Source organism: Erigeron canadensis, chromosome 4, assembly GCF_010389155.1.
Source record: "Erigeron canadensis isolate Cc75 chromosome 4, C_canadensis_v1, whole genome shotgun sequence".
In the NCBI taxonomy this organism is placed as follows: Eukaryota; Viridiplantae; Streptophyta; class Magnoliopsida; order Asterales; family Asteraceae; genus Erigeron; species Erigeron canadensis.
The window spans coordinates 30,669,718-30,688,023 of NC_057764.1; the positions used below are offsets into that span (position 1 = coordinate 30,669,718).

At 34.9% G+C, this 18,306-nt stretch overlaps 3 protein-coding genes across 3 annotated transcripts; 2 read left to right on the forward strand and 1 right to left on the reverse strand.

Moving 5' to 3' along the window:
• Positions 1-213: 213 nt before the first annotated feature.
• Positions 214-2,231, forward strand: LOC122598215 (heavy metal-associated isoprenylated plant protein 37-like). The gene is made up of 3 exons (XM_043770818.1): positions 214-325; positions 543-618; positions 1,192-2,231. Exons 1-3 carry the CDS (start codon positions 287-289, stop codon positions 2,058-2,060), a joined length of 984 nt encoding a protein of 327 aa, XP_043626753.1. The 5' UTR covers positions 214-286; the 3' UTR covers positions 2,061-2,231.
• An 840-nt stretch (positions 2,232-3,071) lies between these two features.
• On the forward strand, positions 3,072-6,119 carry LOC122596222 (uncharacterized lipoprotein syc1174_c-like). Its single transcript, XM_043768765.1, has 9 exons — positions 3,072-3,274; positions 3,400-3,534; positions 3,753-3,869; positions 4,043-4,171; positions 4,343-4,519; positions 5,042-5,182; positions 5,274-5,456; positions 5,533-5,604; positions 5,723-6,119. The coding sequence occupies exons 1-9, from the start codon at positions 3,149-3,151 to the stop codon at positions 5,882-5,884; spliced, it is 1,242 nt and encodes a 413-aa protein (XP_043624700.1). The 5' UTR covers positions 3,072-3,148; the 3' UTR covers positions 5,885-6,119.
• Positions 6,120-7,779: 1,660 nt separating this feature from the next.
• Positions 7,780-15,499, reverse strand: LOC122595030 (putative 1-phosphatidylinositol-3-phosphate 5-kinase FAB1C). The gene is made up of 11 exons (XM_043767307.1): positions 14,078-15,499; positions 13,041-13,784; positions 12,786-12,939; positions 12,122-12,466; positions 11,475-12,029; positions 11,050-11,381; positions 10,541-10,667; positions 10,262-10,432; positions 8,927-10,183; positions 8,571-8,837; positions 7,780-8,311 (listed from the first exon to the last, which is right to left on the reverse strand). Exons 1-11 carry the CDS (start codon positions 14,509-14,511, stop codon positions 8,057-8,059), a joined length of 4,641 nt encoding a protein of 1,546 aa, XP_043623242.1. The 5' UTR covers positions 14,512-15,499; the 3' UTR covers positions 7,780-8,056.
• Between the last annotated feature and the right edge of the window lie 2,807 nt (positions 15,500-18,306).

The window sequence follows — 18,306 nt, forward strand, 5'->3', positions numbered from 1 at the left end:
TAAAGAAAGGAACCTTTTGGTAATTGCAAATTAAATTCTCCTTTTTCTTCGTTCTTTAACTTCCAAGGAAAACTTGAAATGTGCTATTTCATATATCAAGTAAAAAGTAGTCAGAATTTACAGTAATAAAAAAATTCCTTCTTTTCTTGCATTACCATATATACCCTTAACTACACTACTGCTAGTACAATACTACATACATTACATTTATGTCTACTACATTACATTAGCTTTACTTGCACCTTTCTTTTTGCTACTCTGCAACACCACTCAGCCTTTCAAGAAAATGGCTAAAGATGAAGACTTTAAGCTTCTCAAGATCCAGGTGCACTAACCCTTTTCTTTTTCTCTTCCATTTTGTTGATAATCTTGATTCTTTTACCTTTTCCTTAAAAATCTTTACATTCTTCTAATCTGTTCATATATTTGATTCCAAAGACTTGCCTTCCTTGAGTAACCTAAACATGCAAAAACTTACCAGTTTACATACTTGTTGCCAGCCTATAATTTTATGGGGTTTTTTGTTATACTTTTTTTTGCAGACATGCAGTTTGAGAGTGAACTTGCACTGTGATGGGTGTAAGCAAAAAGTCAAGAAAATCCTTCAAAAAATTGAAGGTGATTTATTTATTTTCTCTCTATTATACTCAAGATTGTGTTTGCAGTAGTAAATATAGCATATTCTGACATGGGTTTAAAAAAGTTTATAAATTTATGTAACTGTAAATTGTGACAAATTTAGCAAATTGTGATATGGGCTTCTATAAAGTTTAAATATGTATGTAAACTGTGGTCTTGCAAAGAAATAAAAAAAGCAAAATATAATGAATGTTTAAATCCTCTTTTAACAGCTGAAAATGGTAAATCCAGATAGATGTACAAAATTTATGTAGTGTACTACTCTATTCATGTGATAGTGAAATAGGATTTAATAAAGATATAAGATTTATGTAGTGTACTACTCTATAATTTAAATATGTAATTTGGTCAAAATATACATCTCTCAATACATGATCTATGTCATATTTTCTGTTTTGCTTTGGACTTGTGACATTTGATAGCTCTAGAAAAAGAAATAAAACATTCTTGACATGTTTAACAAGGTAGATGCAACTTTTATGGCTTTGGTAATGTACAAATTCTAATGCATATATATGTAAGTTAGTGTAACACTGGTTGTAAATTGTATAGGTGTATATCAAGTTAGCATAGATGCAGAGCAACAGAAAGTAACAGTTTCAGGAAGTGTAGACACTGCAACTTTGATAAAGAAACTTGTGAAAGCTGGTAAACATGCTGAAATTTGGTCAAACAAATCCAACAAAAACCAAAGTCAAAGTCAAAACCAAAAGGCTTCTGGTATGAAAGATGACAAGAAAAACAATGCCCAGAAAGAAAATATCATCAAGGGCCTTGAATCTTTGAAAAAGCAGCAAACTTTAGCCTCTGGTGGAGATGAGAATCCATTTGAAAATGATGAAGATTTGAAGTTTCTCAAAGGGAAATTGAATCAGTTGGGGCTTATACAGCAGCAGCAACAGAAACAACAAGAATCAGCTGCTGCAAATGCTGCAAATAATGCAAAAAATGTGAAGAATAATAAAAGTCAACCAAACAATGGAAATGGAAAGAAAAGTCAAAATGTGGGAGGAGGGCAAAAAGGTAATTTTCAGAATAATGATGAGGCTAATGAGTTAAACTCTATACTGAACAGTCTTGGTGGTGGTGGTGGTGGTAATCATGGAGGATTTGAAATGGCTAATGGTGGTCAAAATATGATGATGAACATGAATAATGGACTAGGCTACAACCAGCAACAACAAGAGTACAATTCTGCAGCAGCTATGATGATGAATCTGCAAAACAGGCAAGCAATGTATCAAAGGTCTCCTGTGATGCCACCAAGTACTAGTTACTATTACTACAATTACAATCCTGCCCCTTATCCTTACTATGAGCCATCTCATGGCTACTACTACAATAATGGTAGCAATGTTGGTGGTGGTGGTGATTCTAACATGATGAGCGATGAGGGCGCTACTAGTTGTTCGATCATGTAAGCGACAAAAGTCGACCAAGTTTAGTTCCGTAGTGTTGTGAAAGTAGTTTGGTTTGATGTAGTTGGTCATGCATGTTCTTAATGGATAAGTTTTAGATGTGTTTAGTATTGCAAAAGAAGAGTTTTGTTAAGGAAGTTGGAATGTTTGATATCTTGGTGGTTTGTTTTTGAAGTGGCATGATGTGTTAAAAGTTAGCAGTTCATTTGAGGGTCAATATGTCTAATGAATATCATCTACAGTAGTTATTTGGCTTAAGCTTATTTTAGTTTATTTTTAAGCTTATCAACATTTGTTATGTTTATAAACATTTGTTAAATATGTTTTAGTCGATTCATTATGTAAAATAGCAACATGGCATTTCAGCCCTACTAAGCCTAACTATACGTCTATACCCCCTGCTTTTCTTTTTCGGCCCTTGTCGGTGAAAGTATTAGAATGAATGTTGTTACATACGAGTATTTTTTTTAATTGTATGACCGGTGAGTGAGAAGTCGATGAATTCGTTATCCATTTATAAATTAAAGCAAGAAAACTACAAACAAAAAAATACATTGAAAACTGAAAATATGTAGGTGTTAGAAACAATAATTTCATTTAGATATGATTGAATAAACATGAGAAGTTATTAGTTATTACTCCGTATTTTTTACTTTATATACTTTATGAAACCAACTGGATCAGTGGTTGGAGCTTATGTCTCTGGAAACAGAGGTCATGGGTTCGATCCTCATGTCTAGCAAGGCTGGAGGTTCTTTTCTACCTATAAAGCTGGAGGCCTCTCTACTTTTGGTAGGAGTAAGGCTGTCTACATATCAACCTCCCCCATACACCGTCAAAGACGGTACTGAGACCCAAAACCCGTGGAAGACGGCATTGGGAGTTACTTACTCCGTATTTTTTACTTTATTTGTCATATACAATCTATTTTTTCTACTTTCTACATTCCAAAGTATAGGGGGTTTAAAATGTTTTTAAGTTAAAAGTACAAGTACTCATAAAGAAAAACTTACCCCAATCCTAAAACTTTCCTACAAACCAAAGGCCCCTCTACAATCCATTTCGCCGGAATTGTCTCCGGTGGCCGCAAAATGTCACTTTTATCCAACTTCTCCACCGCCATCTCCTGCCGGAAACTTCCCGTCTTTGACCCAGTTAACCGGTCAACCCACAGACAGTTTCGTGTCTCATGTTCTAATGTCCATCTATCCGACAAGGTCAGTATTATTATTATTATATATGTTAAAGATACAAACTTTCTCATTTCTAGATTATTTCTGTATTGTATAATATATGTTTGTGATATATATAGTTATATATGTATGTATGTATGTATATACAGTGTAAGAGAGAGTACACAAGTGTATTGATAGTGCCAACAGGAGTTGGAGCTTCAATAGGTGGTTATGCTGGTGATGCTTTACCTGTTGCTCGAACACTCGCTTCGGTTGTCGATTGCCTTATTTCTCATCCCAACGTATGAATTTCATTTACAATTTTTATATATTTATATATATATATTTGTATGTATGTATGCATATATAGTTCATTACATTTATTGTAAAAATTCGTTACATTTTGGTGTAAATGTGCAATAACCCTTTAAAAATTTTATCGAAAAATGAATAAGATATGGGATTAGTTAATAGTTATGCTAATGTAAGAAGGATTGAAACAAGAATTGACAATTCACAGGTTCTTAATGCAGCAATGCTTTATTGGCCAATGCCGAATGTATTGTATGTAGAAGGTTATGCTCTTGATAGATTTGCCGAAGGTCTATGGGCATTACGGCCGGTTCACCAGAACAAGGTTTTTGTATAAAGCTACGGACTTGATTCTTATTTCTTAATGTGTCATGATATATATATATATATATATATTGTTATGTTGTTGTGATATTTTCTTGATTTAAGCATTTCATGATCTTTTCTTGATTTTGAGCATGTTTAGCTCATTTGGCACGTATTGTGTTATGTAAACAGGTAGGATTGGTTCTTGATGCGGGAATAGAGGAAGAGCTAAGAATTCGCCACCTGCAAGTTGTTGATGCTACACGGGCTTCTCTTGGTTTGCCAGTTCTTGAGTATGTTGTCACTGACAGGCCTCTAGAGGTAATGATGTTTCTCAGCATATGGAGTATAATCATCAAGTTTTTTTATGGTTTAAACCTAGAGAAAAGTATGAACAGAACCATTTATTGTAAAAAAAAAGTGTGAAAAGTTCTAACTTATGTAGAGAGAAGAGTCAAGAATCCATCCTATCTTAAGTTTGAGAACCTGCAGGTGGAAAAATGGGTCGATCCAAAGAACGGGCGAGCAACAGGGAGGATAAAGCATCCTGATTCCCTATTAAGAGCAGTACAATCTTTGTGTGATCGGTCTATGGTAAACGCTGTTGCTGTCGTGGCCCGTTTTCCAGATGACGATATCGATGATGTAGACGACTATAGACAAGGAAAGGTATCATTAGGGAGTTCGTATATATGCTTAATTTAATTAGATGGGGTATTGAATAATTTGAACCAAGTCATCGGCTATAATGAAAAGGGGTGATAGGATGTCTTTCTGCTATTTGAACCAAATCTTAGTCACATAATAGTGTTTGAGTGTTTGGTATTTCTCATTTTTTATGAAGATGGTAATAAAATGCCCAAAATATAGACACTTTAGTGTACAGGAGTTTAAGTACAATGTTAACGGAAAGAATAAATATACTTTATCTCTAGATAGTCAGTTTTGTTGCAGCTTGGTATGAAATAGATGAACGGAAACTGTTTGGCGTTTGCTTGACCTATATTCAAAAGCATAATTCATGTATACATTAACTACTGCTTTACTAGTTCCAAACTGCAATTTCAAACACCGTCTAAACACATGAATGATTCCCCTCAATTTGAAATGCTTGGTTTACAGAACTATCAGCACGAGTTATCATCTGTTCCTACATCCTATCTTATGCTTATGTTGCTAGCTAATATATAGGGAATTGATCTTCTGGCCGGAGTAGAAGCCATTATAAGCCATCTAGTGGTGAAGAATTTCAGGATACCCTGCGCACATTCTCCTGCGTTATTACCTCCTCCGCTTACCAAATCTTTATGTCCAAAATCCGCTGCTGAAGAAGTGAGTTGTTTCTCTTTTCTTACTACTTATATACGTGTATGTTCATACATGAATACATCTGAAAAGGGTTTTATCTTTATCTTCTAAACAGTTGGGATATACGTTCTTGCCATGTGTTCTTGCTGGCTTAGCTAATGCTCCACAGTATTTGGCGTATAAGTCTGAGTTCCAAGAAAAGGGTTGCATAGTGGCAAATGATGTTGATAGTGTCATTCTTCCGGCAGATGCCTGTGGAGGAGACGGTGTTCTTGCATTTGCAAATAAAAGAACAAAGGTAAATTACTTTTTCCCATTAAAATCTGACTGTACATTATTTATAATCTAGTGTAAGATGTCTGGTTATGTTGCAGCCACTAATAATTTGCGTGCAAGAGAATGAAACCGTGCTCAATGATACTCCTGATAAGCTAGGAATTGATGTGGTATGCTGAAATCATTTCTGACATAGATTCGAAAAGTCATTTATTATGCATCATTTTGCTCATAAAGTACTAAACACGACGATGACAAGCAAATTTGCATAATGTTACTTTTTTGTAGGTGAAGGTTTCAAACTATTGGGAAGCTATAGGAGTAGTTGCAGCTCATAAGGCTGGAATAGACCCAAATTCGCTTAGAAGGGATAAAATCAAGAACATTAGCACAGTTTCTTTGCTTCCTTCAAACAGTAGTGTAGTATCAAGTCCCAGAACATTTGCTTAACTTGCATTGGCTCAAAGTACATATTGTTGCTACATGAATTTTGCTAGATTCATTTGTATGTGGTTCGCCTAAAATTGCTAGAATTTAGAACTATTGACACGGTCATGTTCACACATCTGCTTTCCTTGGCTAGTTGCAGAAATTTTTAAATCCCACGTATGTGTGGAGTAAAGGCTATTGTAGCACGTCTTCATTTTCACCGAAGAAAGATATATGTAATGTTTGGTATAAATTAGATGTCGTGTCTGGTATAAATTAGTTGTTGTTTGGCATTTCTTTTATCTTGCTAGTGAAACCTTGGTTTCGTATTGGATAAATTTCATCCGTAAGAACCAATACCTAGAGTTCAAATTGACACAATTCGTAAACTGTAAACGGACATAAATCAAATACTTCTCTATTTAATTGTCATGGCTTCATGGATAAGAAGAAGATGAAGATGAAGAAGTAATCAAGTAACTGGGCAGGGCTATACGATCCCTAACCGACCAGTCCAACATCAATAGCCTGGCATGGAATCGATCTAATGAACATTAGTACATTACTACTATGTCTAAAGGATCATTTGGTTTATATTTCAGTTGGGAAGATGTAAATAATTTACCTAAAATAAACTACAAATGGGAATTAGTAATAGGGTCATGTAATTTTATTATCATTATTTACATTCTTTAAGCTGAAAGTCACATAGTACAAGGGAATCCCCATCCTTAGCATCTTCGCACGAAATATAGTTGTCAAAAACTTTGAGTAGCTATTAGATTTGCATTATATTTTGACCAAATGAAGTCATGACTTAAAAAAATAATCATCATTTTAATACTTTTTAGGCACAAAACAGAGTTTGTAAGGTGTACCATATCAAGTACTAAAACCAGCATTTATTAACCAATAAATTTTCCATATAATTAGGAGGATTTACATTTGACAATCATGTGACAAGAAATTTCAAGGCAGAAGCTTTTAGTCATGTGCTATAGTAGTCGTGCAACTAGACTTGTAGTATATAATACAACTATTATTACAATTATTACTGTATTATTTTATCATTCAAAATGGTACGGTCATTTTAATGCTCACGTGCAATAGTAACTTGTATATTACTCGGTACATGTCAACCACCATGTACGACACATCACTTCTAATAAACCATAACTCCATTGACTATGATGCAAATAATAATAATAACAATAACAATAATAATAATGGGTTGTGAATCCAGTTTATGCGGTTGTTTAACTGGATGGATTCTTTTGGTTCGAGTTATTCATGGGTGAATCGGTTTGCTGTTTTGCTTGAGTTTTGATTGCCCTTTTAAGGCTTGTATGAGATCGTATAGCTTTTTTTTGGTATTTGTACTTTCTGTGATCACTAGCCCCTTATTAGTCAATCACTTTATGTTTAATAAAATTTTTGCCGTTCTTAAAAAAATAATAATAATGGATTATTTGTCACTCAAAAACTAACATTGACATTTTTTTGGTTAATATTAATGATGCAAAACCAACCATCAACAAACATAGCCACCGAAAGTTGTTACATCCCCCTAATTTATGCCGGGAAGGAACAACATTGTCCATAAACAAAATGACATGGGATGGCAGGAGACTGGAGTTGCATTATGTATACGCGTATATATGACATCGTTTGTCTCTCAAATATGACAATTGGGAGAGAAACGATCATTTATTTTGATAATGAAGGAGAAAAAAAGAAAAATACTAAAAAGTGCTTGTTTTGATGATTTTCCTATAATTTATACTGATGCATGTCCAATCAAATGGGCATATCATGCAATAAATAAGCAGTAGAGTGTGCATTAGTACTTGTAACAAGTTCAGAAGAACAAAAAATAACTGAATTTACTTGTACAGTAAGCTAAAGAAACCAGAATCTTGACCAGCAAATTTTCTTTCAATTTAAGGAGAGCATCTATAATTCATATGGAAGTAAATTTCCAACATGTACAGGTTTTTTCAAAGAAAAAAATAAAATATAATCAGCAATTTGAACCCCTCTTGCTGTTGCCAGATTTGTATACAAAATAACAGATCAAAGGGTAAAATTCTCTACCCAAATCTAATCAATCGATTATAATCTTGAAGAATATGCAATGTTCCCTTATTAATGTAAAGATGCTCTACGTAACTACACTAAAAGGCCTGCTGCATTTCATAATGACCATTGATCTGGTACGGTTAGAAAATAGCTAGTCATGGCTTTTCGGAATCTTCTCTTGTATTGTTTTGGTGAAATGATGGTCGGGGACGCGTTCTTGGGTCCGCCTAGAATGCCGGATGCTTTTACCCATGTCTCGAGCTGTTTGTCCCATGTATACTGTCTGATAAAATCTATGATTCCGATAACCAATTCTTTACTCTCCTCGTCTACTCCAACCAATAAAGAGTAATCCATGACGTCAATCGACTGCATAACCACAAGATGTACGTCAGTTCAATGAAATGTATGGGAAATGGGATTAGTATAGGATTCAAACACATCTAGAGCAAAATCACGTGATCACGCCTTCCTTTAACAAAATTTAGGAGGATCATATTTGCATACTTTCACTGTCTTATATGTGCATGATGTTGACTCCTTACATGTCACAAAAAGATTTTCAGAATGCAATTTTAAACATCACTAAAACAATTAAATTCGAGATGGCTAGGGGAGAAAATCATACCGCTAAGAAAGATGTGTCATTCCAAACAGCTCTTTCAAGGTTTCGTTTAGCTTTGCTTCCAAGAAAGATAGGTTTCGTGCGTAAAGCCTCCAATAAGTTCATATCTAGCAGGGTTTTGTCAGTTCCTGTCATATCCGAGTTATAACGGGACCTTGCAGACCCTTTCAAATCGTAAACCCTAGAGATACTTTTGTTAAAAAACAAATTCTCCATCACCATCACATGCATTTTTGCTTCTTTCCCACCCCTCAGATGCTTCACGGTAACCTAAATTATTACAATAACATCATCAAGATTAACGTACAAAACAAGGCAACTAGACAAGTAATCATTGCTAAATATTTAAGAATGTCAACCTGATAAATGCCCACGATTTTAGCAAGACAAGTTGGACTCCCAGAGGTGAGTGAATCCGTCAAATATTTGAAATATTGTGTTGCAAACTCCTCAAATGACTCTAACTCAGTTTTCGTGACACCCTTTATTAAAAATCGTTCATCTAACGATTTTGCAAAATAGGCACCACTTTTCCCTCCTTGGGCACTCCATCTCTTGCACCGGCTCAAAGAACGTATATAGTCTACTTCACTGGGACAACATTTCTTTCTAAGAGTATCAAACTGCTTAGCAAAGTAACAAGTGACTGAAAATTTGACCTTTCCTCCAGGTCCTGAATCATCCTCAAAAGTCACTGTTAAATGATGAGAGCTTTTGGCTTCAGAAAACAATGACCCAATGGCAGTTGTTGGATCCTCTGATCCATAATTACCATATTGCATGTAGTCGAAATCATTAGAGCCAAAAGATTGCCAGGCTGAAAGCTTTGGAGCCACTGAATGATTTCTTTTGAGATTTGGTTTATCAGCAAACCATTCTTCGTATTCCTTAGAAGCAAGGGCATATGATATTATGCTTGTTGGCTCGTTGTCATAAACAGCGATCACTGCATTTTGACCACCGTAAGGAAGCATCAACCGGGCACCTTCAGGGTGAAAAGACGTTCGAGAAATGAACAACGGTTTTGTCCTCCATAAGAATTCCAACTTCTGATCTTCACAAGGGAAAACTTGTGAGTAACTCCTGTGTATGTTGCATAGGGGTTCTTTGACTTTGACCATATGGGTATGGTGTCTTGACTCTTGATTCTTGATTCTTTCTTGAAGGGTTACAGCGGAATCAAATGAATATACCCTAGCAGGCGTGGAAGTCAACCTTCTGAAATGAGAATTCTCGGGTCGAGTCAAAGGTCCAGTCCATGCGGAATCAATTTTGTCAGAGAGAAAGGATGCATCAGATGCATGTTTTTCATCAAATTGATCAGACGAAATTGATCCAGGGTCCTCAGAGACAAAATCGCGAGGAGATCCATCAATGTCTTCGTTAGGTTCAAATTGATTGGATTCTGAGTCATCGACCATTTGACCACGGTCAACAATACCATCAACAGTAGAATAACTTCTCCGGTGTTTAACCTCCACATTGCGCTTAAAAATAGAATTCAGATGCAAGAGCCTCCGATCCCAAACATGCAAACCAATCGTGAGCGAATGCCTCAAGCGGTTAAGTTCAAACACATCAATTTCGGAGACACCACCACAAGGTTGAAGCAGATCCTATTTGACGAAAGCAAACATGAGCGAATAATGAGGATAAAAATCAAACTTGTTGAACTTTTAAAGACAATTACTTACAATGTAGACATTTCTTTCTTTGACTAGCAAGTCAGTTAACTCCTCAATATGTTTACTTAACTCGCTAGTATCTGATGCCCCATGTCCATCAATATCAGATGTACTCTTCTTTTCAGTCCGATGTAATACATCAAATATTTCATCATACAATGCTTTTGTCTTCCCCAAAAGCTGATCTCCACAAAACAAGGAAAGTTATCAGCAAATCATGTCAAACATCAGTAAAAAATGTAAAAATTTTGAAAGTATATATATATATATGTATCCGACTATCCTCACCTCTGAAACTTCTTTCTTTAACCAACTCTGTTGAACATGGCAACTAAAATGTAGTACAGATGGAGGCAAACGGACAGAAAGTATGTCGATCGGAGAGTAACGGAAGAATACAACCATGCTCCCCAAGCTGTAGGGCAATTTTAAGTCAAAATTAGCCAACAATATGCACATAAAACCTAGAGATGGCAGGACGGGCGGCTTTGGGTAAAGGCGCAAACAGGGTTCAAGTTCAATCAAGTATCTTTTTAAGTTAAATGAAGCCATCAGGTCGAGTTGTGTTGACCCACAGACATTTTGTCCCTTTCCAAAAAATTCGGTTAAAATAACCAACATATTATTATGTTTTACAAAAATAATGTACATACTTCAATAAGACGATGTCTGTTTGACTTGACCTGTTTGAGATAAAATACAAACTAAACCAACCCATTCGTAGTTAAACGAGTCAAACCTGCCACCTGTAGGTCATATAAATGCAAACATGTGTATGTATCAAACAATAGTATTACCCATAGAAACGCAGGCAGTCTCGTTGCAGAGAATGACCACAGCCAGCAACACGATTAGCAGTTGCATGATTTGAAAAACTAAGTTCCAAAAATTTCCCGAAAGAAAGACCCCAGGCAGCATCAGACATCACCACTCTGCGTGTCGCAGGTGGGACCCCATCTACATGGGCGCACCTGAGACAACGATGCCACATCCATATCTTTCCCTCTTTCTCTCCAGGTAGATTCAGGGACGGAAGTCGTCTAACATTAATTGTTAGATTCCCTTGCTGGTGAGTGTAGCAGATCACATGGGCTTCTGCAGGTTCGGTACACGAACGACACGAGGAAGTCTAACCAAAAACCCAAATTACATGATCCGGTTAAAGGTTTATTAACTCTTATTTATGCATGAAAGATGGATTACTAATTTTATTAACTTTTACCTGATTAAAGAGGTCATCTTGTAAGTACCTTCCAAGTGGCTTATCGAAGCAGCCATAAAACTTTATTCGCAAGAGTCTTGACCGTTCACATATGTTACCATTTAACACGCATCGGCTAGAAAATGATACTAGTATGCTCTGATTGCTGTCTGTTGATGAATAATATTCATTTGAGCCATCGATTACCTCCTGTTCAATTGATTCAGCGGATATGATTTCATCCACAGCAGGGGCTGAGCACTCAAAAGAAACGTCTGATGGATCAGAGTATGTAGTGACACTTCTATCCTTTATCAAGTTTTGATGGTCAACAGATGCATCATGTCCATCAGGTCTGGGGGCGTTCATAACTTCTGAGATGGGCAGCATAGAGCTATCTGTATTTGAGATTTCCGGCTCTGACATAGACGCCGTTGTCATCATTTTAGGTAAACTAGCACCCTCATCAGCCAAGAAAGAAGTTTCCAGGGATAAATGATAAGCAGCAAACACGGCATACTGGACAACATGTTTGACTTTCTTTAAGTCTTCCCGACACGCACCTTTAAGCAAGACCTACATACACAAATGATTAATGAAAAATTCAAAAACAAAGAATATAAAGCAATTTGTAAATTCCAAAAAATAACTGAAAATGGAACTATTACCGTGCAACCCAACCGCCTCGGGCAACCATCAAAAAACATCAAGGTCTTAGATGGTTTCTTGGTGGATTGATTGACGGCTTCATGCTCTTCAGAGAACTTTTCCAACTGGAATAGCTCACATTGACCTAATCGTGTGGTAGAGATCTTATCAACAGATGAAGTTATAGGAGCACCAGTGCACCTGGCTATACGTTCCAATAAAGGCCGTTTGACATTTGAAACTAAAGAAATCTCTTTGGCCAAAAGATACTCTTGTGCATATGAAGATACACTCTTTTCTACGAGTAGCACATTTGGACGTCGGGCCTCTATTCTTGAAACAATTGTCTTCAGATGATCAATTTCCTGCTTTAGCATGGAGCTTATTAACTAATGTTAACTGAAATTTTGTATTTAGTAAAGCATGCAAATAGGTAATTCAACATTGATAAGATCCTAAAATTCATGGGATGCAGAGAATCAGGCATAGAGGGTATTCAATTAACTTTCTAGAACTGATTATCTTATTAATATGACCTGCAATGGTAAAAATTAATAGTTAACCTCAAACACTACAAAATCTGATTCCCTACAGCCCATTGTACAGCTCCTTGTCTGATACTTACTATGTAACACCACATAATCATTCTTAAAAGGATATCCAAACACCCCCATAATCACACACCTGCTGCAGTAGTGTCTCAATAGAAGCAAGCTGATTGTGAGCACGTTGATACTCAAGTGCTCCTCCTAAAATAAGCAACCTAGGGTTCTTGTACTGTGAAGTCATGCGTTTGTGCTTTATATTTTTTGTACAAACTACCCCTTTCACGAATGTGCTGCAAGGAGAAATATATGTAAGTGCCAAGAAGTCTATCTATTTGAGAAAAGAAACAAGATTTCCATTTCAAGTCTAAGTAGAAGCTAATTAATACATTACCTTTCATTAGGACTTCCTGATGCTATACATTTAATCTTTACATAATCCCCAGGATCCATACTGCCGCCTCGGCTGGTATCCGGTTTAACAAAGTTGGCAGCTTGCCATGCTAACGATGTTATTATGTCAAGCCACTCATCGGCTTCCATGAACTCAGATTGCAATAGTTGTGATACAAGAGCTCTAAAATGGCCCTGAACTACAGTTTCCAACGGTTTCTTGTTCTCCACATTTTTGCCATATTCAGAAATAACGCTCATAAGGGTATCACTAGATGAAAAAACATCACCTGCTGGACCCATTTCATCATCATCTTCAGCATATGAGAAAAAATTGGTTTCTTCATCGTCTGGTGGCAGAGGGAACCAAATAAGACCATTGTTCTCAAGATCTAATGGCTCATATTGGTCCCTAGATATTGACAGATCATTGTTAGTTGTATTTTGGGTTTCATCCGTCCCATGTTGGTGGCTTTTTAAAACAGCCACCATGGGTTCATTGTCGAAAGAACCATCAGTTAGAGACCTGGGTGTTCCCTGATCATCGGGCTGTAAAGAATACCTAAGTCTAGTGGAAGTAAAGGGGGCCCTAGTAGAAGGGCTGTCAGAAGGACTTGAACCGAGAGACATGAAGCTGTAAAAATCATGTCTGGTATTGCCACTACTCGAATCTACATCTGAAATGTCAAGACTATACGGGCTCACAGTGTTTTTTGAAGAATCCTCTCCCTCGTCTTCATCACTCCTACAATTCACCCAAAAAAACAATATTCAGACAATAACTCTAGTTGTTGAGTATATTGTAAAATAGAAATAAATGAATCCAGATTATCATTCAAAGCACTTTCTTCCCTTCTCTGGGCAAACAAAAACATTAGAACACAGACATTTTTTGTTTAACTTACAGAATTGATTTTTGATAATTAAGAAACACCATCAAATTGTCTAAAGTTAGAAAACATAATCAAATTACTAATACATAAAATATCTGCTCAAGCATCACACATGAGAAAGTTAAATGAAAAGCAGAAACTGTACCTGCCCGTGGAGTGGCGAACAGAAACTGCTTTTAGAGATGACCCATCAAATCTCTGTTCTGGGCTTTGTTGAGGTGAATCAGAAGGATGTATCTTATGACTAAACTTTCCACCAAACTTCATTTTAAAATCAGAATTGACACAAAACTTGCACGATCGAATATCAAGTCCAGCTTGTGTACCACTTTTAGATTCAACAACAACAAAAGAACCATAACCTTGCACACAACTCTCACAAAACAATCTGCTACACCTCCCACACCGGTAACCAAGACAAGACTCGGACACTCTCGTTTCGCATTCACAACACACGGTTTGACAATCATCAGCCATTTTAACTTCACCAGAGATAGAATCTATATCACTAGTTCCCCAATATATCCAAGATCTAACCTTTCCAATCAAATCTAATAGTGAATTATCAGAAACTCCCATCAAATATCGAATCCTCCCTCGGTTAAAATCATATCAGAATTCCCACAATTCTTGTTATATCCTAAAGTCAAAAAACTAATAATCTGAAAAACTAAAAAAACCCAAAAACTGAAAAAAGCAACTTGGGTTTGTTTCTCAACTTTGTTAGACTATCAAACAAGCCTAACAAGTTAAATGATGTTTTTTTTTCTTCTTTTGTTAATACTGCAGAAACATTCAAGAAAAGGGACTAAAAAGGCTTCCTTGAAATCACAAAACATCCATGATTAGAAAATGTATATATACATACAGATCTTGTATCTATAACCAACCATACAACACAGAACAAGTCTCTCTTTTTTTTTCAATTTCAACTTCTAGCTAGCCAATCCCAGAATCATCAAGATCAGAAAGCACCAAATTCAATTGGAACATCAAACACCTAAGATCCAGACTTTTAGACCTTAATCACCAAAAAAGCAATCAACTTTATATCATTTGGTTAAATTCAAGAAATCCCATATCAAACTTAACCAAAATCCTGATGTTTCACACCCTAAAACACAAAAAAGCAATTAACTTTATATCATTTGATTAAAACCAAGAAACCCCATATCAAATTCAACAAGAAAAATCTCATTTTTCACACACTAAACACACACACACACACACAATAAAAGACTTCAATTTCAAGAAACTATATGTGTAAAATAAAAAGGTGTGAAATTTAAAGAACACAGAGGACTAAAATGAAAAGAAGGAACATATGGAGTGTAGAATTAGTTCCAAATTTAATGAAAGAAGAAGAAGAAATGAAGGCTCTTAGCTCCATATGAAGAAATTGAGTAATTTCTTGTTTCAATTTCAACACTTTTTCTTCTTGCTTTTCCGAATTTAGCGGCAATGCTTTCATTTTCACTACTCAACTAGATATATATAATAATAGCATATACATACACATTGTATGCAAGTAAATGTGTAATGAGTATATAATATAAAATCTTTATATTAGTTAATTTATATATATAAATAAATATTGTATTTGTATATTGTATACTATTGGAGAAGAAGTCTATTGTGTGTTCTAACCCTAGCTTTTCTCTCTTTTGTTTTATGATGACTGTCATAATCTGTAGCTATCTATATCTATATATCTAATCCAATAGAATCTTTATTACAATGGTTTTTAATGACCCCGATTGGAAAGCGATAACTTTCTCTTTTTGTTTATTTTCAGTTGTGCCCTTTAAGTTGTTAGCAAGTTATATATATCACCATTTTATCTTTTGATGAGTTCCACTTTGAGCTTTAAATCATTTAGTAACGAAATGTAGAAAAAACATAAAAATTATTCTGAGTTCGTCGATTGATTTTGTATGCCATATAAGTATCGTCCTTGTATAAGATTGCAAAAGCATATAAATACTTGTGTTGAAGATTTAGTCTTTATAAACTATAATCGCTACTTTATAGCTTCATTATCCCCTGTTGTGAGCAAATGATCTACACTTTTCAAAAAGGCTAATGATCAATCTTTCTAATTATTTAGCCTAAATATCCTCTTAATTAACATGATCGTGACCAGAGGCGGCTTAATAGTCGATTGATTTTGTATGCCATATAAGTATCGTCCTTATATAAGATTGCAAAAGTATATAAATACTTGTGTTAGAAGATTTAGTCTTTATGAACTATAATCGCTACGTTATAGCTTCATTATTCTTTGTTGTGAGCAAATGATCTATACTTTTTAAAAATGAGTACTCGAGCACTAACTTTCCTTAAAGTATTGCTACTTGGTCATATGCTGAATTGACATTAAGTGAATAAATGGTCTATGATATACATAACCATAAATTTACAATCTTTATATTTATGCTAAAATTATATGGAAAGTGATATTCGTACCACGATGGTTGATATATTTACCGCACATGTGTTTTACTGACTTGTACAATATGTTATAAAATTTGTAAAATATAGTAAATAAATCATTATTTGTGGTACTAATATCAATTCTCAAAATATATCTGCTAATATGGAAATAAGGAATACTTTTTTCATATAAAGTGCATGGAAGTTTAATAATCTTGTTTAATTTGGACAAGTCCTCATATAAGAAGAATGTACAATGTATATGTACGTATACACTACTTGAATGTAATAAGATAAATGATAACTTTCATTTATTTGGAGACAATCTACTATGTGATCACACAATTTTGTGATATTAGAATTAAAAATCTACACCTCTAAAACGTGAAGTCAAAAGTTTATTAATTAAATAGTCCAACTTTGATGTTTTGCCGGTGTGGAAACTTTTTGTAACATTTAGTGTTACATAGTAGACAATTTCTTTTACTTAAGACATGCAATTTGCATTATTATTAGCAATTTTGTATTGTAATTTATTGAAAATAAAGGGAATTAATTTGCACTTGAACTGGTTTATTATTTAGTGTTACTAACAAGTAGGGTGTCCAAATTACAACAATAAGTACTCGAAGCATTTGTGACGAGGAATTGACTTAAGATTCGATCACCTTATGTAACAACCGCCTTAGAAATAATTTAAATAAATCTATGATATGTTCTAGTTTTGAATATGTGCTCACATGAAGGTCTATTCAATCTTAAATCTTGAATTATAAGACGAGTCTATGATCTATTGTGATAAGAATATTAGGTTTCAAGACGTAAGCGATTGTATTCAAGAAATTCTAGTCCGAAAATGTTTCATTTAGACCCTACATTTATTAGAATCATTAATTAAGGGAAATCTATAAAAGGGTTAGAAAACCCCATTTTTCCACTTCTTTACCATTTTCTCCCCATCTCACCTCTCTCTCTCTCTCTCTCTAAAAACACACACATACATTCACCATCTTCACCCACAAAAATTCATCATTTGATTTTGAGTTGTTAAACCAAGATTTCTTGCATTTTTAGCTTCCTTGTGATAATCAAAACATATTTCTAGCATCGATTTTCAGGTAACCACAACAAATTTTGAGATTTTCATCAAAATAAAAGTTTACTTTTCAAGTGTATGTTCTTGATGATTTGGTCCATTTTTGGTGTAAAAATCGTGTTAAAAGTTAGTGGGGTTTGTGTCTAAAAAGTGGTTAGTAACCTTTTCGTGATCAAACTTGGGTCGTAAACATGTCTTAATCTTCAAAACCCTCGTTTTTGTTTGAACAGTCCCAAATTCGTCCTAAAAACACTTGAAACGAATTTAGTATCCTAGAAACGAATTTAAGTCTTCCAAAACGAAGTTAAGCTTCAAAACGAACTTAGCAAACGAACTTAAGCTCCAAACAAACTTAAGTCCTCAAACGAATTTAAGGTCTATCTTCGTTCAGATACACCTTACGAATTTAAGGTCTATTTTCGTTCAGATACACCTTACGAATTTAAGGTCTATCTTCGTTCAGATACACCTTACGAATTTAAGGTCTATCTTCGTTCAGATACACCTTACGAATTTAAAGTCTATTTTCGTTAGTTGTAGAAATCAGATTTTATACTTAGTTGTAATCCAAGTCTATCATGTACAAGGAAACCCTAATTAAGGTATAATCAAGACATATTCGATCTTGTTTATCAAAGTGCGAGTTCAAAGACGTTCATTACGAGTCTAGTGTATGAAAAACACTGTTGAGTCAAACGTTTAAAGATCTTTAGTGAACCAAATCATCAGTACATCAAGGACACTTAGTGAATAAATAATCACGAGAACTAATACATGTATCCATCTATGCTCAATGGTTTGTGATTAGGTGGACATCAAGACATACTTGGATTCGAGTAGATATA

Coding starts and splice junctions, on each gene's coding strand:
- LOC122598215 (XM_043770818.1), top strand. CDS start 287: ATGGCTAAAGATGAAGACTTTAAGCTTCTCAAGATCCAG. Junction 326..542: donor TTAAGCTTCTCAAGATCCAG/GTGCACTAACCC, acceptor TTTTTTTTGCAG/ACATGCAGTTTGAGAGTGAA. Junction 619..1,191: donor AATCCTTCAAAAAATTGAAG/GTGATTTATTTA, acceptor TAAATTGTATAG/GTGTATATCAAGTTAGCATA.
- LOC122596222 (XM_043768765.1), top strand. CDS start 3,149: ATGTCACTTTTATCCAACTTCTCCACCGCCATCTCCTGCCGGAAACTT. Junction 4,520..5,041: donor ACGACTATAGACAAGGAAAG/GTATCATTAGGG, acceptor GCTAATATATAG/GGAATTGATCTTCTGGCCGG. Junction 5,457..5,532: donor TTGCAAATAAAAGAACAAAG/GTAAATTACTTT, acceptor GTTATGTTGCAG/CCACTAATAATTTGCGTGCA.
- LOC122595030 (XM_043767307.1), bottom strand. CDS start 14,511: ATGGGAGTTTCTGATAATTCACTATTAGATTTGATTGGAAAGGTTAGA. Junction 11,382..11,474: donor AAGATGACCTCTTTAATCAG/GTAAAAGTTAAT, acceptor GTTTTTGGTTAG/ACTTCCTCGTGTCGTTCGTG. Junction 10,433..10,540: donor TAAAGAAAGAAGTTTCAGAG/GTGAGGATAGTC, acceptor TGTGGAGATCAG/CTTTTGGGGAAGACAAAAGC.